The 25,100-nt window shown below is 52.4% G+C and overlaps 10 protein-coding genes across 10 annotated transcripts; 2 read left to right on the top strand and 8 right to left on the bottom strand.

Annotated features, from left to right (window-relative positions):
- Positions 1-415: 415 nt before the first annotated feature.
- N7510_002857 (SH3 domain protein) lies at positions 416-2,342 on the top strand (the record flags this gene model as incomplete). Its single annotated transcript, XM_056974784.1, has 2 exons — positions 416-1,711; positions 1,770-2,342. The coding sequence occupies 2 exons, from the start codon at positions 416-418 to the stop codon at positions 2,340-2,342; spliced, it is 1,869 nt and encodes a 622-aa protein (XP_056834740.1).
- An 846-nt stretch (positions 2,343-3,188) lies between these two features.
- On the bottom strand, positions 3,189-5,646 carry N7510_002856 (OPT family oligopeptide transporter; the record flags this gene model as incomplete). Its single annotated transcript, XM_056974783.1, has 2 exons — positions 3,189-4,712; positions 4,771-5,646. 2 exons carry the CDS (start codon positions 5,644-5,646, stop codon positions 3,189-3,191), a joined length of 2,400 nt encoding a protein of 799 aa, XP_056834739.1.
- Positions 5,647-6,242: 596 nt separating this feature from the next.
- N7510_002855 (uncharacterized protein) lies at positions 6,243-7,130 on the bottom strand (the record flags this gene model as incomplete). The annotated part of the gene is made up of 2 exons (XM_056974782.1): positions 6,243-7,067; positions 7,119-7,130. The coding sequence occupies 2 exons, from the start codon at positions 7,128-7,130 to the stop codon at positions 6,243-6,245; spliced, it is 837 nt and encodes a 278-aa protein (XP_056834738.1).
- A 615-nt stretch (positions 7,131-7,745) lies between these two features.
- N7510_002854 (acyltransferase) lies at positions 7,746-9,835 on the bottom strand (the record flags this gene model as incomplete). Its single annotated transcript, XM_056974781.1, has 2 exons — positions 7,746-9,587; positions 9,611-9,835. The coding sequence occupies 2 exons, from the start codon at positions 9,833-9,835 to the stop codon at positions 7,746-7,748; spliced, it is 2,067 nt and encodes a 688-aa protein (XP_056834737.1).
- Positions 9,836-10,805: 970 nt separating this feature from the next.
- N7510_002853 (uncharacterized protein) lies at positions 10,806-11,492 on the bottom strand (the record flags this gene model as incomplete). Its single annotated transcript, XM_056974780.1, has 1 exon — positions 10,806-11,492. One exon carries the CDS (start codon positions 11,490-11,492, stop codon positions 10,806-10,808), a length of 687 nt encoding a protein of 228 aa, XP_056834736.1.
- A 235-nt stretch (positions 11,493-11,727) lies between these two features.
- On the bottom strand, positions 11,728-13,219 carry N7510_002852 (C-24(28) sterol reductase; the record flags this gene model as incomplete). Its single annotated transcript, XM_056974779.1, has 2 exons — positions 11,728-11,739; positions 11,792-13,219. 2 exons carry the CDS (start codon positions 13,217-13,219, stop codon positions 11,728-11,730), a joined length of 1,440 nt encoding a protein of 479 aa, XP_056834735.1.
- Positions 13,220-14,401: 1,182 nt separating this feature from the next.
- N7510_002851 (epimerase/hydratase) lies at positions 14,402-15,336 on the bottom strand (the record flags this gene model as incomplete). Its single annotated transcript, XM_056974778.1, has 3 exons — positions 14,402-14,582; positions 14,710-14,949; positions 15,071-15,336. 3 exons carry the CDS (start codon positions 15,334-15,336, stop codon positions 14,402-14,404), a joined length of 687 nt encoding a protein of 228 aa, XP_056834734.1.
- A 657-nt stretch (positions 15,337-15,993) lies between these two features.
- On the bottom strand, positions 15,994-17,107 carry N7510_002850 (uncharacterized protein; the record flags this gene model as incomplete). Its single annotated transcript, XM_056974777.1, has 4 exons — positions 15,994-16,225; positions 16,364-16,746; positions 16,800-16,867; positions 16,918-17,107. The coding sequence occupies 4 exons, from the start codon at positions 17,105-17,107 to the stop codon at positions 15,994-15,996; spliced, it is 873 nt and encodes a 290-aa protein (XP_056834733.1).
- Positions 17,108-17,993: 886 nt separating this feature from the next.
- N7510_002849 (DUF1593 domain-containing protein) lies at positions 17,994-19,472 on the top strand (the record flags this gene model as incomplete). Its single annotated transcript, XM_056974776.1, has 1 exon — positions 17,994-19,472. One exon carries the CDS (start codon positions 17,994-17,996, stop codon positions 19,470-19,472), a length of 1,479 nt encoding a protein of 492 aa, XP_056834732.1.
- Positions 19,473-20,316: 844 nt separating this feature from the next.
- N7510_002848 (uncharacterized protein) lies at positions 20,317-24,665 on the bottom strand (the record flags this gene model as incomplete). The annotated part of the gene is made up of 6 exons (XM_056974775.1): positions 20,317-21,098; positions 21,150-21,396; positions 21,446-21,889; positions 21,939-24,218; positions 24,300-24,488; positions 24,585-24,665. The coding sequence occupies 6 exons, from the start codon at positions 24,663-24,665 to the stop codon at positions 20,317-20,319; spliced, it is 4,023 nt and encodes a 1,340-aa protein (XP_056834731.1).
- Between the last annotated feature and the right edge of the window lie 435 nt (positions 24,666-25,100).

Below are 25,100 nucleotides of genomic sequence, written 5' to 3'. Positions count from 1 at the left end.
CGTAATGGACGGTATCCGCGAACCAGGGACCATACGTCATAGGCCAATGAGGACCCCTGCCTGACCCTGATCCTTCCCGCTTTCAGTTAAGGCTGTATCGGCAGTACCACCCCCGGCAACAGGAACTACAGTGCGCCGTCAGGGTCTCCCTGCCCTGACCTCCGGCCTCGTGCTTTCCCTTCTTGCCCATTCGTTCACCCGGACTTCTGGAAGTCGTCCTTTCCTTTCCTTGTTTGTCTTTGTCGTTCTTTTTGGACTCGTGCGCTTCGCCTGTAGTCATCCATTCCTTCCACATTCCAATCACCCACACGACCTACGCGAGTGCTCTGGAATTTAGCACCGCGCCCCTCTACCTCTCGTTCAGGACCGAGTTGGTGGCTTTCTGACTCTGGATCCCTTCGTGTGAACCGTCAACATGGCACACGGGCACGGCCATCACCTCCACGCTCGCAGCCCCGAAGAGCTGGAAGAGCGCGATCCTCAATTCCATTTCTTTACGGTCGAGAACAACGACAATGACCCCAAACCCACGGACAACAGTAACCCCCCGATGGGTGTTGGGCCAGCAGTGCAGGCAGCTCCGACAGAAAAGCAGCAGCCCAAGGAGACTGTGAAGAACCAGCCGGCCGAGACAGAGACCGATACAGAGAAGCAGAAGCCTGCGAAAGAGACGGCGAAGGACACCGACACCGAAAAGGCCCCTAAGCCAACCGAAACGGAGAAGCAGCCGCCTGCGCAACCCACCGAGACAGAAAACACCGACACTGAAAAGGCCAAGCCGACTGAAACGGATAATGAGAATAACAAACCGGCGGCGGCTCCCAAGACCGATGATGCTGCTGCTGCCGCTATCACACATGTCTCCAACAATGACCCGAAGCAGCCAGCCGGCAACACCATGGTGACAACCACATCAAACAATGTTGGTGGTGTCAACAACTATCTCGATGCAACGTCGACGGCTTCCGTCACAGCCTCACCCACGTCCGCACCCAGCTCAAGTTCGAGCAGTGGCCTGTCCACCGGTGTGATCATCGGTGTGGCTGCCGGTAGTGTCGCCGGCGTTGCCCTTATTGCACTCCTCGCCTTCTTCTTGATCCGCAAGAAGAGAAAGGCCCGGGAAGAGGAGGACGAGAAGCCATTCGGGGGCTCAAGTCTTCCCGCGCCGCCGCCGCCTTCATCGGCTCCACCGATGTCTGGCCCCAACGGTCCCTCGGCCGCTCCCCAGATCCGCACTGTCCCCAAGTTCTCCCCCGATATGAGCGCCAGCGCAGGATTCAACGCCAGCGCTGGTGGCTCTGCCGCCCCTGCACGCAACCTCACAGGCAATTCCCCTCCAACCACACCGCAAGACCCGTTCCAGGATCCAGTCAACCCGTTCAGTACTTCTACCACGCCGGTCTCCGAGCAGTCAGCTGCCATTTATGGAACTGCTGCCGCTGCAGGCGCTGCGGGTATGGTTGCCGGTGCGGCCATCGGTTCTGAGAAAGACCTTCGTCGTTCGCCAACCGGGGAACCGCGAGGCCCCTCGCCTCCCAGCCCTGCTGGCAGTGCGGATGCAGTATCCATCTCATCCGGCATGATGGGTCCCGGCGGTGGTCCTTCGAATGTTTACCGCGTGCAGATGGACTTCAATCCGTCCATGGAAGATGAATTGGGTCTTCGTGCTGGTACTCTGGCTCGAATGCTTCATGAATACGATGATGGATGGGTAAGTCTTGTTTTTTCCACGTCGGTCCATGCGTTTACCTGTGCTAATTATCTCTTAGGCTCTTTGCATCCGTCTCGATCGGTCTCAGCAAGGTGTGGTCCCACGGAGCTGCCTGTCGGCGCGCCCTGTGAAGCCTCGCCCGCGCGGACCTCCTGGAGGTGGTCCTGGTGGTCCTGGTCCTCGAGGTCCCCCGCCGATGGGCCCCGGTGGCCCGAGGTCACCAGGACCAGGTGGCCGTGGCCCTCCATCTGGGCGCTTCTACCCCCAGGAAGGCCGTCCACGATCCCCTGCCGGCCCTGGCTACGGCCCGCCGCCTCCGCGTCCCTACCCTGGTAGCCGGCCCATGTCCCCGGCTGGATACCCAGGTGGCCCGCCGCCCCCAGGACCTGGACGGGGTCCTCGCTCCCAGAGCCCCGGTCCCTATGGTCCGCCGGGGATGCAGAGACCCGTGATGCCCTTCGACCAGCGGCCACGAAGCAACAGCGCCGGCAACATCTCACCGTCTAATGGCCCTCCTCAGCCCCGATCAAGCCCGCTGGCCGACGGGCCCATGCCTCCGTCCCCAGCTCCCGCTCCTACAGGCGGCCTGCCCGCTATTCCGCGGAGCCCGGTGTCTCCCCCAAATTTCTAGTGGCGGTATAAACAAAAGCACCACCTTTTGACAGGGTCTGGAGACTGATTGTTCTTGCAAATTCTCTCACAACAATGGCTGGCGCATTCCCTGGAGTGAATGAGTGCCCAAGCGGCCTTGTCAGTGTAATCCCCGCTGGACGGCCTAACCGGTACTACGACTTGATCTTGTTCCCACACTTCTCTCTATGTCCGTGATGAACGAATCCCCCCACACATACCGTCTTGTTGATTGTGGTCCCGTATAGACGGGTTTTTATCTTCTTTACTACTTCTTGTTCTACTTGCTTTTCTTACTTTCTATACCCACAAGTCTTCCTGTGCTTGGCTTGGGTTTTAATCCAGGAATCATGTTACAAATCCCTACCCTTTTTTCCTTTTTCTCTTTTTTTTTTTCTTGTATTCTTTGGAAGATGCAAACATACATCTCCCTGGTTGGACTTATGGATTGGACTGGATTGGTTTGGTTTTTTTCTCTCGCTGATACATTGGACTGTGAATTGAGTTGAAATGGAATACCCGGGGTCTTCGTTCCCCCTGTAAGATCTTGTGGATTAGGCCTTGTGGCGGCTTTTTGGCCCTTATCTAGATAGTTTTATCTTACTTTATTCATTTTGTCTCTTGTGAGCTTCTTATTTGGGTTCTTTGCGGGGTCGTCGGTTTCTTCTACTTGTGATGTTGCCAATATCCACTTATTGTGCTAATCACACGAGCTTGATCATCAACCTTGAAGTCTTGATACCACAAGTGAAACGAGCAGTAGTAAGGTAGCATGCTTTGTCTATGTACACACGATGCTAATGTTTGGTAAAGATATATTATAGAGATAACGCTCCAAGCTCTAAGTTCAGAAATGTGGGACACGCCCACTGGCCAGCAGGAGATTGACAATACTCATGATACCCTCACCGAGGATGAGACCCGAGGCTAAGACGACAACAGTCGACGAGGCGGCGTCGGCTTTCTCTGTGGCCTGCTCAGCGGGAGATGGTTCCACGCGCGCAGGGTGTGAACGTGCCTCTGCATGAGCCTCTGTCGAAACGGGGCCATCGCCATGGGCGCTTGGTGCATGGTGAGGAGGCTTGGAGTGCTCGCGTGACCACCACCAGGCAATGATACCGCCAATGGCGCGTGCCAGTGTGAACGAGGGGACGTTGAAAATGCCAACCGCGACGGCGATGCCGCCTGGGATCCACGCTCTCCAGGCTGGTGGCTGGCCGGCGTGCGCGAAGGATGGGGATGCGGCTGCAATCCGAAGACTGGTGATGCCAACGAAGATGATACCGGCTATCATGGATGCTTGCCAGGCCATATCCGGCAAGCCTTGGCCTGTGACCAGGCGTGCGGTGAAGATCCAAACGTACGCGGTAGGTGTCTGAAACATCTCCCCCGGGATCTCGTATACGCTGACATACATCTTGTAGACCGCGGTGGACAGTACTGCACCAACGAGGCTACCGATCACCTGGCCGTAGAACTGGGCTTTGGGGCTTGCTCCGAGCAGGTGGCCGGTTTTCAAGTCCTGCATCATGTCGCCGGCTTGTAGGGCGCCGGATTCAGAAACTGCGCCAGCCAGCAAGTTCGTGACTAGTGCTGTGCGGCGTGAAAAATGGGATGAAGGCGTCGCCAGTGAGAAGAGCAGTTGGGTGAGTTTGCTGATCCCGGAAACTGGGTTTAGATCTGTCTCCCCCAGAGCTCTCACGCCCATGATGGATAGAAGAACGGCCAGAAGGGTGGCCAGACTTGAAAGAAGAGGGGAAATGATGTCGCCGAAGACAATGTGCATGCATATGACGTTCAATATGAGGGTCAATGGGAGCAGGAGCATGACAGTGCGGGTGGATATGAGTTGGGATGGCGGGGCGTCTTCGTCCTCTTCTTCGCCCATGGCGACATTACCATCGAGACGCGCATCATCGGGGTCGAGGGAAGAGTAACTGATATATGAATGATCATGTACCCCTGATGGTTGCAGTCTCAGTGTAACCCATCGACCGAAGCGCGTGGATCGGAGCTGGGCAGTCCATTTGGGCGCGCGAATTACCAGAGGTTTGATAACCAGCCACCCAAGACTGACCAGGGAGTCGGCAAGCATGATGGCCAGTGAAATCCACACAATCCATGCTTTGCTTCCATCTTCCCAACTATCCACGGGCCCTGGGGCCCAGCCGCGGGTCTTGGCCAGCGGAGACAGAATGCCCCAGCCCAAGAAGGCTCCGAAAAGCATATGCATACATGTCGACGGGCCCATGATGATTCCTTGACCAACATAAGCGGGGGATGGATTGAGAGTCCACAGCCAATTGTGGGCAATTGACACGCCGAATAGAGGAATGTCGCGAACCAACGGCACGAAGTATGAGAAAAGCGTCTGAGACGTTCATTAGCAAGGGTCTTGTGAATGTCAGTGACTGAAAGATAAATCTCACATAAACACCAGAGAAGGCGAATGCACCGATGAGAAGACGCATCTTCGACTGCCAGTCCTTTCTTTGAGCGGCGGTTTGGGCTTCGGTATCGGCATCTTGCATCAGATGGCCCGTCTGCTGTGCTTCTTGGGGTCGATGAGCAACATCATCCACGCCTTCCTGGTCCCTCATTAACGGACTTTCAGGCGCTGCAACCTTCTCATCATCTTTCCCAGCCCCATGGAGGACCTTAAGCATCAGCGCAGAGGCGGTGCCACTCGGAAACCGTAATTTCTCCCGCACGATCACTTCCTTCCGCAGTGGTACAGCAAAGACCACACCGAACAGACACACTCCCAAGCTCCAAAGAACCAGTTTCCAAAATCCTAGTTTCAACGGCCCCCCTTCGCCTTCCCCACCATCGCCCGAAGGTCCGTCTTCACCGTCCTTGAGCAGGAACTCCAATGCGGGGATCACACCTACAAACCCGCAGCCGAGGGGCATCGTACCCACCGCACCGGCTACTGTCTGAATCAAAACGTTCTCGATTGGCGTGAATGGAAAGGACAGGTACTTCGAGAGCACCTTGAAGACCGAATAGCCAATCAGGGCCGACGGCATGGCCATCGTGCTGATCCATCCCGTCTGCAGGCCGAAGTAGGTATTGGAGAAGGTAATGAGGGCCCCAATAATGAGACCAACCAGCAATGACCGCAGGGTGAAGCTCTGAGGGGTCGTCGTCGACGCTGGGTCCCGCGGATATGTCAGCGCAGGGTCCTCGACGGAGTCTCGTGCGTCGTCCGGAGACAACAGGCCTTGCGTTGGTGACCTCTCTGTCGCACGGTGGCCATGTTTCGGGGCAGAGCTACCTGCCATGCTGATGGACTGGTAGTTCATCCAGGCAAATCAGTCATGTCGACCTGGGGAAGAGAAGAGCCGAAAAGAGCGAATGGGGGGCGATGACGGAGGAGCGGCTGACAAATTATGGCCGATAAGATAACTGGTAACTAAGGAGGCGATGGATGGATGGATGGATGTTCAGCACGAGGGAAGAGATGATAATAATAATAATAAAACTGGCATTAGTGAGTTCAATTGACAAAGATAAATGGAAGTGCGAATATATATAACGAAGAGGCTATTGACTGCTGGTATATATCTGACCTGGGGAGATGCATGGAATTGTCTTGGATAGAACCTCCGATGACCGGTCGAACTATATTTAGGCTACGGACCTGGTCTGGAAATTGATCTGGCAAAAATTACGTTTCACTGAACGAGAGTTAAGGCTTACATTTGACCGGTCAAAGGTTATGGGATCCATAATTCCAGCATGACCTAGTGTATAAAACCACTACAAGATAATACAAAACACAGATTCCCAAGCCAGCTGGTTGCCATTCTATACAGTGACCTATCCTATTTAAGTACAAAAAGTTCGGATACACAAGAGATCCAATTTTCCCCGATCCCAGCCCCAACTCTCACCATCCCTAATATAGACGCATCCGATTCCGCAGAACAGACAGACGTCGGCGCGAGATGGTGTTGTTGGCCGTACCATTGTGGTGCTGCGTAAGATTCAGATGGTGCGTAGCATTGTTATGCAGGATAGATGTAGCATTTTTATGCTTGAGGTACTCCAGCAGCGCATTGAAGACAGACTCGGCCTTGGCATGGCCAGCGTTGTCAACACGCGCCTCATCCTCGGGCATGCGCCCAGACGAGTGCGCCGCCTGGGCCCGGTGCCAGGTCTCAGAGTCTGAACCCGGCGTCTGAGCGTGAGCGGCCTGCTCAGTCTCGGCGAGCTTGGCCGTGCGCAGCGCAACGTCAGCCTCATTGTTCCCGTCATGCTCGTGGATCACCACATCGTGCGTCTTGTCGCAGGTGAGCTTCACCCACACCTCGCTGTAAGACAACTGGCGCGCGGCACAGGTGCTCACGGCAGCGCGATGCTCAAGCGGCGTCGACACAAGAGGCGGGTCAATGCAACCCGGGACTTCGTGGAGGGTGACCTTGCAGCCGCAGTCTGGGTTGATCTCCACGTCCCTGTAGTCGCCGTAATGGTGGTGCGAGACTAGCTCTGCATCCAGCGAGACGTGATTGACGAGGTTGCGCTCGTACACGTACGACGGCACGGCGATGTTCTCGCAGCTGCCGATGGCGATGTCGCGCGGTGCGCCAGCCTGCTCGTAGTGTTCGTATGCGCCCAGATCGGTCGACGGATCACCGGGGCAGCTGGGGTAGAAGTGTGTCCAGACACGAACCGTGGTGGTCGCGTGGATTGGGGCGAGGAGGGAGAGAATGGAGATAGCGGTCTGTGTGATTGTTAGTCACTATATATTTGGGCAGTATTGTACTATACGAACCTTGGTATGCATGGCTTCAACGAAGTTCAACGTGATATCATGAATCAGATATATGATCAAGAGATGTACTCAAGGATAGATCGGAGGCAAATGGACCTGAGGTCTCCTTCCTTATATCTTGTCCATCATTCCACCCCAGCTGCCTGGGGAATATTGAATGGCGGGCAAGAATGACCAGCGGTCAGAGATATTAGGGCAGTGAAACGCGTCAGACACGTCCCTGACACTGTCAAGCAATCTCTGCATCATACTTGGTGATCAGCAGCTAGTCATTGGAGTAATTAGCACCAGTAGATGACAGAAGAGGCGCATTCCAGCCTTTAAGGGGCTGTCAGATGTTGATCCAAGACTGCTGTGGACCCAGCTTTGCTCTATCTGGTATGTGAGTCCTGTCCGTGCATTCCAGGGGGCGGCGGCGCGTCTATCAGAGTGCTTGAGAAAGGCTTGATCTTCAGGGTGGAGTCTTGTTCTGGTTCGAGGAGGGAATGGAATTGTGCATCATTTCATTGGCTCATAGCTGATCAATACTGGCCCTAGAATATCTGCTAGTCCGGTGTCAAGTTGGTTGCTGAACAGAGAGCAAAGTCATGCAAGGCGTGATACACAGAAAATCAAACCAAACTGAGATCAGCGCTCTTTCTTCCCCTCTGCTTTGCCGCTTGGGGTCTTGTAGTTCAATATTTTCAAAATTGATTCACCCGTCTCAAAGCCACTAAGCGTCTGCCGTCTCCCTCTGCTCTTCAAGGTCCGAATCTTCCGATCCACTTCTTCCAAGTCGTCCTCGGAGGGAAGCGAAGTGAGTCCCTTCAAGCGTGTCTGATCAGAAAGTCCACTAGACCTGCTGCTGCTACGCTCCCTACTTGAGGGCTCGCTCGGCGGGATACTCTTCAGATGGGACTGGTATGCATCCGCCTTGTAAGGGTCGGTGGGGATATCAGCATCGACATCATCGGGACGGATGCCGAAGCCAAGTTCGTCGATGGTGTCAGTGACCCGCTCCGACAGTGCCTCACGACTGTCACGGAGATCCGCCAAAGATGACGAAGATAGCGGATTCAAAGCCACCAGAAGCGGGGGCAGAGATTTGATGATATCCATTCCGATTTCACCGAATCGCAATGCGGCGAAGCTGACTGAAATCATCAAACCAAAGAAAATAACGGCGAATGCCCCAAGTGAAACGCTGTCTGGCACATACGTTCGTGCCACCAACCACCAAGGCACGGATTGGGTGTAGTAACCATCATAGCGATTGTATCGAAGCCATGCCGTTACAATAATCGTGTAGTAGGCGTAGAGCGTCGGTGCGAGTCCCATCGCGACGAGGATTTTCCAGGTGCTGACGACGTCGTGGCCTTGGAGTTTGACGACTGATGCCGCTAGCGCAAGCCGTCTTTTCTTCTCCGAGATCACTTTGGTCGTCACAAACACGGGCCAGAAGAGTAGAACGCCCGGCAGGGTGCCGATACTCAGAACAAACAGCTTGCATAGACGATAGAATAAGGTGATCAGCGTCAACCACCACGGCTTCTCCTCCAAGTTCCCCCACTCCACTTGGTGGTCTTTGACTCCAAGGGATTCCAGTCGCCGATTGTACTCCTTGACGGCTTTCTTCAAGCCCTGGATGCGTGGGTCATCCCGGTGTCGAGTATAGCCCTTCAACAGGCGACGGTTGAATTCAATGACCAACGGAAGCGGGAGTTTCTTGCTGATGGGATTGTAAAGTTTTCGTGTGGATTGAACGAGAATGAGTGTCTCGTGGTCTGGACTAATCTGCGTGACAGCCTCCAGGCCGTCATAGATAGTTTCAAGCAGAGATCCCACAGCATTTCGTTTACTGTTCCCTCCCAATTTGAAGGCTTCCACTTGATCGGGATGGACATGAATCGGCCGGCCGAATTCGATGACCGCCCTCGAGCGGAATTTATGCGCATGGAAATAGTTCATTCCACATGGAACGATTGACAGCCCACAACCCGGATCGCGGGCCAGCGCGCCGAGCGACATCAGAGCTGCGCCAGCTTTTAGGGGCAGCAGATTCGAGCGATCATGACTGCCTCCCTCGGGAAAAATGCCGATGCACCCACCGTTGGAGAGCTCCCTGTAGACCGCATCAAACATCTGGCTTTGGTCGACATGGGGCGCAATCTTGAAAGAAGTCCCTTTGCGACCGGGGTCATTTGGAACAGGAGAGGCAAATGCTTTCTTGAGCCGAAGGGCCGTGGGCCCCTGGATCTCTTCGATCGAGGCCGTCATCGGTCCATCGGGGCCTCTGACGGTCAGCGAACCCCCCGACATGAACGACGGCTGGGTGAAATCGGTGTCCACCCCGTGAATCAAAGCGGGGTCGCTGTGTGGGTGAGGTTGGTAGATGCTGCCTTTTCCCGGCTTGGTCAAATCCATGGACCGGACGACAGGGAGCGCGCCCATGCATGATGCGAGGGTTCCGATATACGGTTCATTCATAGACTTTTGGGCGATTAAAAGGACACTCGTCGCTTAGCTTGCGACTTGAGCAGGTGCATCAGAATGCCCGAGTCGACGAACTGGTTGGCATGGGGCGCGGCCACGATCAGCACCGGGCCCTTCTCGGGGATCCTCCAGGCTCCTCGAGGGTAGACCTCCCGGAAGAACAGGTCCAGACTCCAGGTGAAGAGCCACAGCACCAGATCGTACAGCCATGGGATCATGCGGCGGGAGGTCGAGCTGCCCGCCATATTTAACAATACGGCTCGAGGTGAAAGTGAAAGAGGAGAAAAACGGTGGGGCGGGAAAAACAGAGTTCCTCCCTCACAACAACAGGGAAGTACATTATTATCACACACAAAACTATGACCTAACTACTCCTCCCCGGGGAACCCAAAGCCGTTCAGCTGGAACGACACATATCCCGGCTCCAGGAAGTCAGGCAGACGCTGGGCCTCGGAGAATAAGCCATCCTCAAACGGCAGCTCATACACGGGCCCCCAGAGCAGTCGTCGTTTTCTAGACAGTCACACCCGAGCACCAGATCGAGTCATCGCCGATCAGGTTTGCGCGGAAAGAGCAGTTGTTGACGCTCCAGTCGCGGTTGACTGGGATATTGGCGCATGCCGGCAGCGGACTGTTTTTATAATAGAGAGTAAGTATACCATCAATAGAGATGATGGGTGATATTTATCATATGGGAGAAGTGCATCTGGGTTTGGGAATAGGGAGGTTTTTCGTGTCTGGGTGAGCTTCAATTGAGTTTGTTCAGCTCTCGGTCGCGTAGTAGCATAAAGTAGCATTGCTTCGAGGGGACCAGGCACCCGCGAAGATCATCAGCGTCACGCAAACATCCATCCAGCTTTTTTTTTGTCCGTGGAATGCAGGAGTTTTGAACGAGGGATTGATCCGACGGCGCTGAAAATCAGGCATGGGAAGACGGCTAAGGGCTGGAATGCGACGACCTGGAGAGCATCAGTGCCATCAAGGATGAGCAGATCAGCCTTATACAAGGATAGCCTGCGCTGCTCAGGTCACACTTCACATACTCTGCAACATCCCGATGCGTGCGAAGGGATAGCATCGGATGGCCCTATATAGATGTCAATATTTCTAGATCATCTTCACTGTCGAGCCGCATTGAGTTCTAGTTGCGAGAGATCAATGGAAGAACCTAGTTATGTAGTCTGTTCTAATAGTCTAGACCTCTATAATATCGTTTTATATACCTTTCAACTCGGATTTGGGCGACAATTCTCGGATCATCGCCCACATTGTAAACGGTTCCGCTGCGTCCCAGAATCCCTTGGGGCATTTCCGACTCCCCACCACGGTGAAACCCTGCTTCGTCCAGTAGCTGCTATTATTCTCTTTAACAGTGCGAATCATAATGCGCACAGAAGACTGGGAGGTCTTCTCGCTAGCCCTCTGCCGTCGCAGAATTTCCTCTTCACACAATCGGACGAGATGACCTGCGATTCCTTTTCCTCGGATTCGAGGATCTGGCGGGAGAGCCACAGTAGACAGCTCGTAGTCGCCGTCACAGGCGTGTTTCTGTAGGACCTGGGTGAGATCCTGATCCACCCGTTCGGCCATACTGGTCGGCTCGTCGTGGGGCCTCCACTGTCCGTCGTCCTTCCATTTCTTCATGCTCGCGGTGCCGATCACCTCATCTGGCTGGTCTGGGCCGTTTGAAACAAAGGCCACCACGGTGAACCCGCCCTCCCCCAATTCTTCGGACAAGGTTGAGTCGGTCTGCAGTCTTTTCTTGGTTGAAGCGAATTTGATTACATTGGTGTGGTTGACCATATAGCTAGCGTTGACCATGCGTGTGAGGTCGGACAGCCATGGTTGAGTGAGTAGCTCGGAGGATGTGAATAGTGCTGTGTGGAAGACTGGCCCGGTCATTGTTGCGTTGTCAATTGACAGTTGTGTGGGGAGGGGGGATTATTTTTTAACAGTTATCAAGAGCGGAATCCATCCGCCCGGCTGTTATCATTGATCCGTGAGTCACTCGGATCGGCCTACTTTGTTTGGTTGGAGGGTGGGTAATGGCGCGATCCGAAGGGTTCAGCCCCCGAGCTTAAATATTTGGTTTTTATTTGCTGCATATCTATATCAAATGATGTACAGGAATTTACATTTAGATCACGTACTGCAGTCAGTTAGCAAGGCTCTCCCCTTTACATCGTACCACCTAAACATACCGGGATAAAAAGGTATGGCACCTGCCTCTCATACTCCTTCCATGCATCGCCGTACTTCTGTCGACATTTGGTGATATCCCTCATGGCCCGGTGGGTGATCGTGACACTGAAGAACACAGGATAGAACCAAGGGAATGGACTGTCAAACCCGGTTACCAGACCCCATGAAAGAGCAAAGAACATATCGCACGTGTAATGAACCTTGCGGGCGAGTCCGTACCATCCATCCGCTAAGATCGTGTCGCCATTCTCGGCCACAATGGTTCTTGGATTGTAAACCTCCTTCCATGGAAGCTGCGGAAAGGTCTTGCGGTTTACAAAGGTGCCACGCTCCATCATTCGAAACGAGTTCTTCTGGCTGTTTGCCGTGTCCCAGACCCAGTAGACGAAAAGGTACGACACGAACAGCGCAGTTAGCGCATATCGATTCCACGCATATGTGGCCGGGTCATGGTTGGCGAGATACAGTGTGCAGTGGCAGTACGACATTGGCACACCGGCCATGTTCCAGAAGGTCAGCATGAACCCCAGTTTCTCTTGGTACATATCCCAAGTGGTTGTGATGAGATGCTCTGCCTTGGCACAGGCGTTAGCATAGGTGAAGTGGGCCATGACCAGAAACAGAACTTCGCCAGAGACATAGCCGTACTGCTCGTATTGACGGGTAGCTGCGGCGCAGCTGAGACCAAAGAGGATAAACCATGGGATGCGCACTTCGTAGAACATCTTGAAGTCGAGAATCCCTAGGCGCGGGTTGAGTTCGGCGCCCATGAAGAAGTCGTAAATCGGGTAGCCGGTGATACGATGCTGAGCACCGCGAGCAAAGGCAGAGAAGTAGGTAATGAAACTGCAGAGAAAGCCGGAAATGATAGCCACAGACATCAGCGGACCGAACTCATCCAGGAAGGTGTAGAGCGGGAACAGCCCAGTGCCGTGCAAAACAGCCATAACGACGATGGTCAAGTAGAAACTGGTATATGCCGAGCAATGATACTTCAGCTGCTTCCCACCCAGATGGAGTAAAGGCTTGCCATAACATGTAAATCCGGGCATGTATATGTAGCATGCAGCCTCGAAGATAAAATATGCCCAGTAAATGCGCCAGGCCCGGACATGAGGGAAAGCGCCGGTGTACACAAGATTCGCCAGATGTTTTCCAAACGCTATCCAAGACTGGCTGGCCTCAGGCAGAGGCCAATGTCCGTCATAGTAGGTCGCGCCAATCCACATGTAGTACATCAACAGAGGGAAACCGATCATGGCTGCCAGGTTGCCCAGTGAGCCGCCGAACTCGAAGTGGCCTGAGTAATCGACCTTGGGATCCATGCCTGGTCGCCATCCACCGGTGATGTGCTCTCTAGCAAAGTCATCTTGGGATTTTTCGTCTTTGTTGGTGAGCCGGGGTCTGACAGTTGTCTGAGCGGCCATTGTCGTCCCATTCAGACTGACCAGCCTAGGGTACGGAAAGGAGGATAAATAAGAAGGAGGAAGTAATTTAAAGGATTCCCAGGGTCTTAAATAGCCTCGAATAAGGAGATGTGTCTTAGCCAAGGCTGACAATAATCCGCAATGTTGGGTGAACGGTGTAGTACTATTCGGTCTTGGATCGGGCCCACTCTACATGGGTAGAATCGCGCTATTTACGGCGTGTTGCTGCCTGATATCCACTTGGCGCACAGAAGGATTCCGAGTGTTTGGGGCTGCCAGGCACTATGTCGTTGGTCGCCCGATCGCATCTCGAAGCCTGCTTTAAGAATTATGTCGCCGTTGGTCAGCGTTTAACTCGAGGATGAAGGCTGCATAGATATGTGTGTGATTACAGAGAACCGACAACCGACACCCATAATGAGCGTTGTTCACTTGGAGAGCTATACAATAACATTAATTACCCCAAAAGCCAACTAATTACCTCGCTCAAACAGAATGAGAGTTCGTGTCTTGTGGTGTTTAAAACACGCCACAATTAGTTGATGGTAAATCGGGGGTCAATTCATCATACTGACTTTCTGAAAGGTACGTGCGCTACTTGAATTTTTCCCCAGCGAGTTCCCGTCGCTAAGAAATACAGCTTAACAGCTTATTTTAAAGGGCATTGCTAGGTAATTCTTTCGCAGTCGCGTTTCGTTGTGTGGTGAGGAAGGCCAGAAGGGAAAACGGAGAGTAAAATTTACTAATATCTTCGAGTAGAAAAGTCGACAGACAACGACCATCGATGTCTCTTAGAATTGCACGCTCGATTCTTAATCCTACACTGATATGCAGAGTGGTATCTATATAATCAAGGTTAACAACTAATACATTACCCTGCAATTTACACTTCTCCCGACAATAGGCCATAGTGAGCTACGCGTTCCTGTATTGCAGCATACCCTCCCAAGCTCAGGAACTCGATATAGGCTGGCCGTAACCTAGGGAGCCTGCAGAGCAAGTTTTGTACTTGTTAGTTGCCTGAGTCCTTCAATGGGCAAATTGTCGAATGAGGACCTGTAGCCCTGGTTGACAACATAGAGTAAGATAAGTTTGGCCTTGCATTCTGTTTTCACTTTGCTGACTTAAGTTTCCCATTTTCATTCTCCTTGCATTCGTGGACTGGACGTTGTCCGCCAAGTATTATCGTCCCATCCCATACTTAATACTCCCATCATTTCCAACCACAAATCTCACATCCCAGGTATCCTTGCCCACCTTCCCCTGCACAATCTCCCAGTACGCTTCCGCGTGTGCGCCACCTTTGACAAGGTCGTATGGCACTGGGCCACCGTCATCCAGGATCTGCGACACGAAATAGAACCTATTCCAACGCTAGTCAGTAGCCAATCCACGTCATCACGACGACATATTTTATCTGGATCTATACTCCGAAAATGCCTCGGGCATGTTAAAAAAGGGGAACTCGCCTGTCGCCAGCCGCTTTGTACTCCTGCTCCGCTAGCTCGATCAGGTGCACGAGCGCCGCTTTCCCGGCCGCTAGCGAGGTCGCGATTGGATTTGGATAAAACGGCGTCACATTTCCCGTCGCGATAAACACCCCTTGATGTTTATGAGTAGCCGAGCCGCCCTCGCGAAGCCTCTCCCATCCACGGGTTGCTGCATATAGCGCCGCGTACCCACCTGTTACGTTGATGGCCGTGTCGTTCGCAAATGCCTCGGGCGGGACGCTGAACGGATCGCCCTGCCTAGGTGGAAATGTGAGGTTCGCCGCTATACACGTTGCATTCGCCATCAGCCACTACCTTTCATATCATCATCCCACCTTGTCTACTTCAGGGTTATTTACACAGAAGGGGGCTCATAGAGGGGGCTTCACCGTTGTAAACGACCACTGTCGGAAACCCCAGCTTGATCTCGACCTCCGCAAATGCCGCCTCGACAGACTGCATACTCGCCACGTCTACTGCCACAGGCGTCACGCCTTTGATGCCAACCGAGGCCTGGATGCTGCGCCGTCCCAGCGCGACGCTGTAGCCTTGTGAGACAAATTTCGCCGCGACGGCATGGCCAATCCGGAGGCCACCACCGAGAATGAATGCAATTGGCTGTGTCATTATGATGCTTATGTTCTGACTTTTAGTCTGCCTTTAGAGAATTTGAGCGTGGGTGTGGAAGATTCTCTACTGGCTATAGATGTTCCTGACCGGTTAACGAAAATCAGATAAGGCCGGCTTTTGTACTTGGTCCGAGGGTGGCGACGGCCTCGTTCTTTGTCCTCTCCCTTTTCCTTTCGTCGGTTCCTCTCGTCACGATTACGTATCCACGCCGTCGTTCACGGTCTCGTTCGATGGATTTATGAATGTTGTCGCTCAGCTCAGCACGGACTTCAAAGGGTGCCGAGCTCCGAATGCTTATCAACCAGCCAATCAATCCACCCTGCACTCCCTGTTCCCGTTCATCTGACTATGAAAAGTCAATAGTTTACATCGGTTTTGTCCAAAGTAGCCATCGCATTCGCAGTAATCAACAACAATTGGCGATCAAAAGGAGACGGGAAATGAACTGCTGGAATCGACTGCGTACTCAAGGGCGTGTCACGGATATACTGTACATGGGGCATACACGATGAGTGGAGGATACGACATGACGGACCCACATAGCTTATCTGGACTCGCAAGACGTTAAATATAACAGCAATAAGAATAATATACATCTTAGTTCCATGAAATCCACACAAAGTGTAATACAACATTGGCCTGGCCAGTGTTGATTCAACAACTATCATCTGTGTGAGTAACAGTTTTAACAGTTTCGATAACACGTCTTGCTCCCGGAAAAAGTCTCCAGGACTGAAAATCAGAAAAGGTCTGTCTACATTGCTTGAAGAAAGGCCTCATAAGCATTAGTGAAGTACACACGATAGCGACGTCAAGTTCAAGAAGTGTCCACAGCGCTTGCTTGGAGCCACTAGCTGCATCTACAATCAGTGTGGGTGGCATATAACTGGAAATGGAACTCACAAGTGACATTGTCTATGGAGTAGTGTTTGAGCTCCACTACCCGGAGTAGGCTGAAAATGCAGACCCTTTTCAAGAAAGGGTGAGTCAACCACGAAACTTTCATTGCATTGAATATACTTACAAACCACCGATGGAGAAAAGTCCAGTTAGCAGAATCTTCTGTCGTGTGGCGAGCTTTAATCGCCAGACAATAATGATGGGAAGGAGGAGAAGCAAAACATCCTCGGCGAGCGATATTGCACTCATCGAAACAAAAAAAGCCTCCTGTCCACTCAAACATGTACCCTTGACGCTGACTCGGAGCCAAAAGTGCTGAGGTGGCCAGCATTGGAAGATGTTGACTAAAACGAAAGCTGTTCCCCAGGCAACAGTGAATATGATGATACCCATAGTTGCAATGTGCCACTTTTTTGTAGCGCCTAGTAGTTGTCGGAGAAGCACAATGAGTGATAATTTGATGCAAACTTGAGACAGTGCCCAGAATAGTTGAGCGAGCCAAAATAACTGACGTTATGAGTTAGAAACGTACTCGAAATCATATCATTAATCAACATTACCAGTGAGGCACGGCCACGAGTCTTCCGCTCTAGGCTCCAGATATCTTGACCGACTCCGTTGAATGCAGCTAGAAAATCTTATTAGATGCAACCTGCGGATCGACTGTTTGTAACTCACCAAGTATTGTGCTTATAGTCACTCCGTAGCAGAACAACAGTCCAAAAGTCATAAGCAAATCTCCAATATCGAGATGTTTAATCAAAAATGCTCGACTGTAAAAACGTAGGATAAAGAATATGGTGGCTACACCCGCACCCACGGCTGGGACTACCACCAAAACCGCTCGCCAATAATTACCACTAGCCATTCGAAGACCATGATAGCATAATAATGGTCATGGATGGAATTTGAATCTCCTTTTCCAAAGATCATAAGTTTGAAGTCCTCAGACCACTTAACGTAAGGTCTCGTTAAATCAGGTATCGTTGACATCATCAGGCCCCGGTGTGGCGACCTCGGATTCGAGATGAGTAAGAACTTATGATGTTCCTGAGGGTTTGTAGACATCGTCAGATTTCCAACACTGGCAGACTATTTACCACCATGACGGAGACAAGCATCCGGAGTAGTTGGAGTACCATCAAATTGCAACTCGATGCGATGACTGCCGTGTGAATGGTTGTTTCAATCAGATCAGGCCATCTAATGATGTTGCGACCGTCTCGTTTGCATTGCTTAAACGATATGTCCTGAGATCGGTCTGTCCTGGTTTCTACTCCAAAGATCTACAAGTTTTCTACAAAAACGGGCGGGTGGTATGCGATCAAGCGGATGAGAAACTTCCTTTTACTACAACCCCGCCGCGTTCTAATCCGCCAATTCAAGTACTCTTCGCGGACAAAATAAGGGCCACAAAATGTCGCAAAAAGAAACTGAGATACTCGCACCCAAGTCGGACCCCCAACAGCGCTGCAGTACTCCGCAGGTTCCCCAAAAATGGCCGCGGAGTTTAGAATGGCATTTGTGAAGCATGGAGTGGCTAAATCATCCTAATACGGACTAAAGTGGGGACTCCTCCACGGCCAAGGGGAATGTATTGCCCAATATGACAATTCCAGGATCTTCAAGTGTGGTATTGTTACGACTATAAAGTAGAGCCTGAATTGCTAAGGACCCGAGAATGAAGAACTGTACAGTTGAAGACGAGAGTCTCTCCCTTTGCAAATCCGCTCAGATAAATCAAGCCATCCGACATGCGGTTTCTTGTCTCCCGTCTGTTCGCAATTGGCCTGCTGGCCACCGCACTCCCCGTCGCCGCGGGACATTTTACCAAGGGGTCGGCAAAGCTGCGCACAGTTGTCACGACTGACATGGAACAGGACGACTTAGCCTCGCTGATCCGATTCCTACTCTACACCAATGAACTCGACACGCAGGGCATCATCTATACATCTAGCCGCTATCACTGGGCTGGCAATGGCAATGGCACGGAATTGCGGTGGACTGGCACGCGGACCATCCAGGATATTGTCCTCAAGGCGTACGCTCAGGTGCACCCGAATCTACGCCGCCATGATCCATTATACCCGACGGCGGAGGAGCTATTGCCCGTGGTCAAAATCGGCAATATTGACTTCGAGGGCGAGATGGCTCATGACACAGACGGCTCTGATCTTATCCGATCGCTGCTGCTGAATGAGGACCCGCGGCCGTTATACTTGCAGGCCTGGGGCGGCACCAATACTATCGCGCGTGCTCTAAAGTCAATCGAGGAGCGGTATTCTGGCTCGCGGCAGTGGGCGCGGACTAAGGATACCGTCTCCCGTAAAGCTGTCATCATGGCCAGTGGTTTTCAGGACGACACGTACACGGATTACATTGCTCTGCAATGGCCGCAGATACGCGTCGAGCAGATGTCGACCGGCTATGCGACCTGGGGCTACAACTGTAATCTGGGTCAGGGCAACGTTCGTGGGCTGCCTGACGATCTCAAGTATTTCAGCGGTTACTGGATTAAGTCGTTCGTCGAAATGGGGCCGTACGGTAGGCTCTATCGTTCCTGGCTTGACGGTCAACACATGCCCGGGGACCCGGAGGACATCTTCGGCAATCCAGCCAAAGCGGCCTCTGGCTGGTGCAAGCCGCTTGCTCCGTACGATTTTCTCTCTGAAGGCGACAACGTGGCGTACAATCCTCTGTTAAGCACCGGCATCCAGGACCCAGCGAACCCGAACCTCGGGAGCTGGGGCGGCCGGGCCACGCAGAACAGCACATCACCGAATCTGTGGGTGATGGTCGACAGCGAGAAGAACCAGACTGGCACCGAAGTTGGCAACTACACAACAGACCGCTGGATGGCGGCCGTCCAGAACGACTTTGCGGCTCGCATGCAGTGGACAGTGACGCCGGAGTACCATGACGGAAATCATGCGCCCTCGGTTGAGATCCTGAATAGCAGTACGGTAAAAGGACATCCTGGGGGGACCGTGACGCTGACCAGCTCGGCTCGCGATCCGGATGGCGACAAGGTCACTACGTCCTGGTGGCAGTACTTCGAAGAAGGCACCTACCCAGAAACGGTGAGTATAGTTCAGCATGATCAAAATTGGGCAACCGTGACGATCCCGACCGACGCGAAGCCCGGTCAAACTATCTCGATCATTTTGCAAGGGACGGACGATGGGCAGTTCCCGTTAACTCGCTACGACCGGGTTTTCATCGAAACCACATAATCCGATGGACTCGGACTCTTATGTGACCGCTATTCTGATCCTTGCTAGAATTGTCCTAGTCATAAGATGCAGTGTATTCTTAAATAGTTGGACGCTGGGAACAGCAGCCGGACACTGATGTTTGATGGCTGGCGGGTTTCCAACCAAGAGCATTTCATCCTACGCACAGCACTGTCTCAACCTGGTCCACATCCTCCAAGTTTACCACGATAATAAACGTCACAATATAGTTATGTTAAGAGGGGGTCTTAGATAGACCTGCCTCGTTGATTGCGCGGGACTGGTAATACCAACTGCTCTCTGGGTAGTAAGCGCCTACGGTTCGACAGCGGATTTCTAGACAGACGAATGACAAAATGAGTGTACTTCATTCTAAGAGCAACGATGGTGATGATTCTGCGGGGGGGGGGGGTTTCCTTATAAATATATAAATATTTGAGAAAGGTACAATGCTTTCTCATCCACTCGACCAACTTCTCTCTCCACTTGTGTTTACAATTACCAAATTCGGAATGGCCCGCTATGTTTCCCAATACAGAGAGTCTAGCCACCATGCATGCATGAAGAAAGAGATCAGGCCAGGATTGTTAGGTTCAGACCTCAGCCTACGCAAAAAGGTTCTTGAATGGTCAAGAGCTCATTGTTTTGTATCCTTTGGCACTACGCACTTTCACTCCCCCAAACTCCAATCTCTCGACCTACGACCGCGCTATCCACTAGATTTTGATGAACGTGGGAACTATACCAAGGTGCTTCCATATTACCTGAACTCCGATCTCTTTAGATAATTCGTGTTGATATAATATTTCCATAAATAGTACAGCGGAATGTGGGAGACCCTAAACTAGAATCCGAAACTATCAAGCAGGGAATTGGCATCCGGCTCATGGAACATGGTCGGTGGCGGCTTGGGTTTCTGCGGTTGCTGCTTGGCCTGATCATCCTCCTCGGTCTCAGCTTTCGGCACCTGCGGGGTAGTAGTAACTGCGGGTCGTCGCACTGGCATATCGGCGACGACCAGACTGCTCCGCCGACGCAGCAGTTTCCGGTAATCCACCCCGTTCTCCTGTACATGCGCTGGAGTTCGTGGTGGCAGCGGGTGCAGGAATTCCCAGTGGCGGACCAAGTCGAGGGCGAGAAGGTCACAGCCCATCCGGTCGTAGAGTCTAGCGTTGCGTAAGACAAAGTCCCATTCTTCTCGCGGGTGAACTTGAGATGCACCCTTGATGGTTTGCAAGGTCTTCTCGCGGAGCTGTTGGTAGAGAACGACCAAAGCTGGGTCGTTGGAGAGATAGGATTTGGATTGGAGAGGAACTCGACCCGGGCTACCGGGAGAGGTTGGGGTTGCTGGCGAGAGAAGAGTTTCAACGGGAGATATCAGAGACCGGACAGCCATGTCCCGTCGTCCGAGCATCCAGAAGGCCCACGAGGCCATCCACCGATTTCCTCCTGTAGCTGCTTCGGGGAGGACCCTCTCTTCCAATATTTCCTTGAGGACACGCCCGCTGTCTCCCTCAAAAGCTCGTGCAATAGCAATCGCGAGCTGCAGATCCCCAACCTGGTTCATGAGGACATTGGTCGCATCGCGAGGGTGGTCAGCAAGAAGAAAAAAGGCCGCGGCGTATTCTTTGCACATTAGCTCAGACCTGAAAAACAACATTAACAGTCAACACTCACCGAATCGCCGTTTGCCTAGCAATGCATAGGCATTTTTGAGGGCAGATGTCTTCCACCGAGCTTCTTTAAAGTCATTGGCTAGCAGGCGCTGAGTGGCTGCTTGTTCGCGGTGCCAATGTGCGATACGCCACAAGCCTTGCAAGATATTCTTCTTTCCGAGCGCGAGATAGTACAGAGAGCAGTCGAGAGGGTTGCGTTCCTCGGTCTTCGTATACTCGTTTCGTGCCACGACTTCAAGCTGCGCTTTCTATAATAGCATGGTTAGATCAGATCTATACAGGACGGAAAATGCTCACCAAAGCCGTCGGGTCTGAGAGCCACATAAAGATGCCGCTCTCGCGAGCAGCCTTCCACGTCATCTTGCCATTGAACTGCCGCGAAACAAGATCGGTCAAAATATCTTGGCTGCCACTGTGGAAAGCCCAAACAATTTCTCGCCAGGAGACGGTGTCTTTATTTGCTACCCCTTGACTTCGTCGAAGCATATGCTGTCGAAAGAAAAGGAGATAGCGAGCTGCATTGTCATCCATCGATCTTCGGTGCTTCTCAACTGTTGCAACGCACTCGATGATATCCGCCAGGCGGAATTGTTCATGACTTGATAGTTGTGGCAATGCTACATGTGCTAGATTCTCATTGAGTGCTGTCGCGGAAGCTTCATCCATAACAGTGGACATCTCGTCCTCGACAGCATCAACATAGGAAGAGCGCATCTCCTTCAATGCTGCTTGCTGAGGGGCCTGCTCTTGTCAGCGTCATATTCTAAAATACAGATAGATAGATTCTTACGTCTTGCTCCTCGTAGAAATCTTCGAGCGGCATCTCTAGGATGCCATCCAAATCATCACCTTCCGTGTAAAACTTCAGCTTCCGATGCAAATTTCTCAAGATAGCATGCACCAGATTTGTCTTCCCAGACAGAATGCATTGTGCCAGGAATTGTGGATGAAAGACGGGTAAAGGTCCGTTGATACGACTGACAAGGTCGAACAGGTCAACTGATGGCAAGCCACGAGACGGCATGCGAAGTTCGGAGACAAGCCGGTCCCCGACATCAATGTCCTTACCATATACAAATAGCTGGTTGCCGGCGCCAATGACCAGATGACCATTTGTCAGCCAGCAAGAATCCCCGATGGGGTGCGGTGTGAGGTCTCTGATCCAGATCTCTCGAACTTGTGTCCACGACGGTCGAGAGTCGAGATAGTCATACCGAAGCTGGGATAGGAGAACAACCTTATGGGGGAAACCCACGGCAAGGATGGACTGTTTATCAGGGGTGGATGTCCAGTCAAGATCTCGAATGATATCATTCTGGGCAAAATGCTCTTCAAATTCCAGCTGGGCGTTGTTCGTGTCCCAGATTGTGAGATGAGTCCGGTCCGAGTCCACCAATGCAGCTTTCCGGATAGAACTCGCACTGGCCAAAGATGGGTTCTCAATGCCTGTCCCGACCGTCGATTTGAGTAGCCACTCAACCTGGGCATTTTCCTGATCGACTTTGGCGGTCCAGGTACGAACGACTCCGCTGTGCGTGTAGGAGAGAGCAATATCTGCAGAAAACGTGTCGAAGAATCCAGATGTCTTGGTCTTCGGGCCCGCGGGATCCACAGGAAGGATGTATGCCAGATCTTCCTTCAAGCCCATATTGAAGTCGCAAAACTTCCGCAATTGGCACTGATCCCCTTCGCTCTTGAGGCCGCCATTTTGGGCAGGCCATCGAATTTCCCACGCGATACCATCCATGTTCGCATCAATAGTTGCAATATATGACACACCAGTACCTGCTTCTGTTGGAATCGGAAGCACACATAGTGGCTTGCTTGATAGTGTAAACGGAAGGGAGGCGAGTTTTTTTGCGTGATAGGAGTTGGTGTCCCATAGCGAAATCCCATTGTGGTGGAGATTGACCAAAAGATTGGAATTCTCAATCACGCAGGTCCGATGAATGTGCTCGTCCGAGAGCAGCACACTCTTGTGGCTCAGGGATGATCCGCTGCCCCGACGCTTTTGCTTCCAAACCATGGCTTTATTCTCACTGGTTCGCGAAACGAGCGTGTCACCTGTGGCGTTTCGAACGATCTTCTTGACGGGGGCGGTATGTCCAGTCCAAGATGATTTCGGGATGATTCGGTTTTTTCGTGGTGCTGGGTCAAATAGAACGTCCACATGTGAGTCGTACCATTCAATACGGCCGTCAAAATGATGGACGAGTATGCTGAGCGTGTCATCCGAAGTAGTGCTCTGGAACGTATGGATTTGAGCGTAATCCTCCCCCTTATTGAGGCCAGGCAAGAATCCAAACTCCAAACCCTCCACATGCAGGATGTTGAAGACACTCATATTGGTCTTGACTCTGGAGCCGACATCCTCCAAAGCCCAAGCAGCCATATGACCCTGGCCGTCAATCACCACACAAATCTCCGGGCTCTTGTTCGCGACTTCAATAAGATGCTCCAAGGCATGATTTCCTTTGTTCCCGGTGTTTCTTTCCACCGCGCGCTCCGTAGCAGAGCAGAAATCGCGACTGTCCAAGATGAACCCATACCGTCGTTGGGAGCCTTGATCCTCCTCGGAAGCATTTCTAGGCTGAACCGAAGCATTCATATCAATATCCGCCCAGAATTGCAGGGGCGAAAGCGCATGATGATCCGTAACTGCCCACACTCGAATCTTGTTATCGGCGCACATGGTGTATAAGACATTATCGACAGATTGTTCCCGGTGGTAGGGCAAGCGCCAGTGCAACCCCGTCACGAGATTTGGATGGGGTAGGTACGAGATCTCGAATCGGATTTCATCTGCACTAAAGCTGAGCCGTCTCCATACCTTCGCGAAACGATCGTACGGCCCGACGGTCACCACCAGCGACGCATCGGGAGAGAACTGCGCGAATTTGACCGGAGTCGCAAGCTTCCGTTTCCAAAGTAGGCGCGGATCCTCCTTTTCATCCAAGATCCAAAGCGTGAGGCACGAATTGCCTACGAGGAGCTCGTTCGGGGAACCCCACGATAGAGTGGAGATCGGTTCGTCGTCATCGTTGGCGTGGAAGGTATGAACAAGAGACCACTGCATAAAGCGACATGTTAGCCCAGACCTGATCCCATATTCCAACGCTGTCTCTCCTCCATGAGACTCCGGTATACACACCTTCAAGGTCTCGCCTCTGAGGCCATACGGCTGATAAACAAAGACATCCGGTCCCCCACACACAGCAATCTTACCCGTAGCCTCATCAAAAGCTACCGCTTCGAGAGAGTCCGTATCATCGACGTAGATCGTTTGAAGGAGCGTCTGCGGGCCGCCGAGAATGACCAGCGCGTGGCCGGAGATGTACGCCTGTCGAGCAACGGGCAAGGGCAGCGGTCAGCGACAGAACGGAAATCAAAGAACTCAAAGCTGCAGTGCACCGCCAGAGTGTTTGAGGACACTTACAACAACGCGCAGGCCATCCCACAGCGCCGTGCTGAACGACCGGAGCTTGGCTGGGGGCCGCCCCGGCAGGACCGCTCGCATGGAGACGGTTGGGGTTCAAGGTCGGGCGCTTGGTTGGAGGGCGTGTTACACCATGGTCAGAAGGAGAACCATGCGGGTAGGATGTGCGGCGATAGCTGACGAGGTGTCGAGTCCTGGCCGGGGTACTCGAGGGGGTGGGGGTAAATGAGTTAGTTGTTGTAGCCAGAGAGTCGAAGGCGGGAGAGCTGGCAACTCGGGGATCCACTCAGTGCGACTCTACTCCAACAGCATACAGTGTTCAACTACTACGAATTAATTAAATAGTCATAAGTTGATTCATTCATTCATGTCCAAAACGACAAGTTGTATACCCAATACCCCGACAAATATTAAAAGAACCAGAAACCCTATCCAACCCGCTGGATATATGCTGCGCCTGAGGATGCAAGACGAAACCATGAGACAAGAAGATTGCAGACAAATGCGCGGAGAGAG

This window comes from Penicillium lagena, assembly GCF_028827675.1.
Source record: "Penicillium lagena strain IBT 129212 chromosome Unknown utg000002l_segment0_segment0, whole genome shotgun sequence".
Classification (NCBI taxonomy): domain Eukaryota; kingdom Fungi; phylum Ascomycota; class Eurotiomycetes; order Eurotiales; family Aspergillaceae; genus Penicillium; species Penicillium lagena.
The sequence above is the reverse complement of the archived record's forward strand: the minus strand, read 5'-3'. Positions and strand labels throughout refer to the sequence as shown.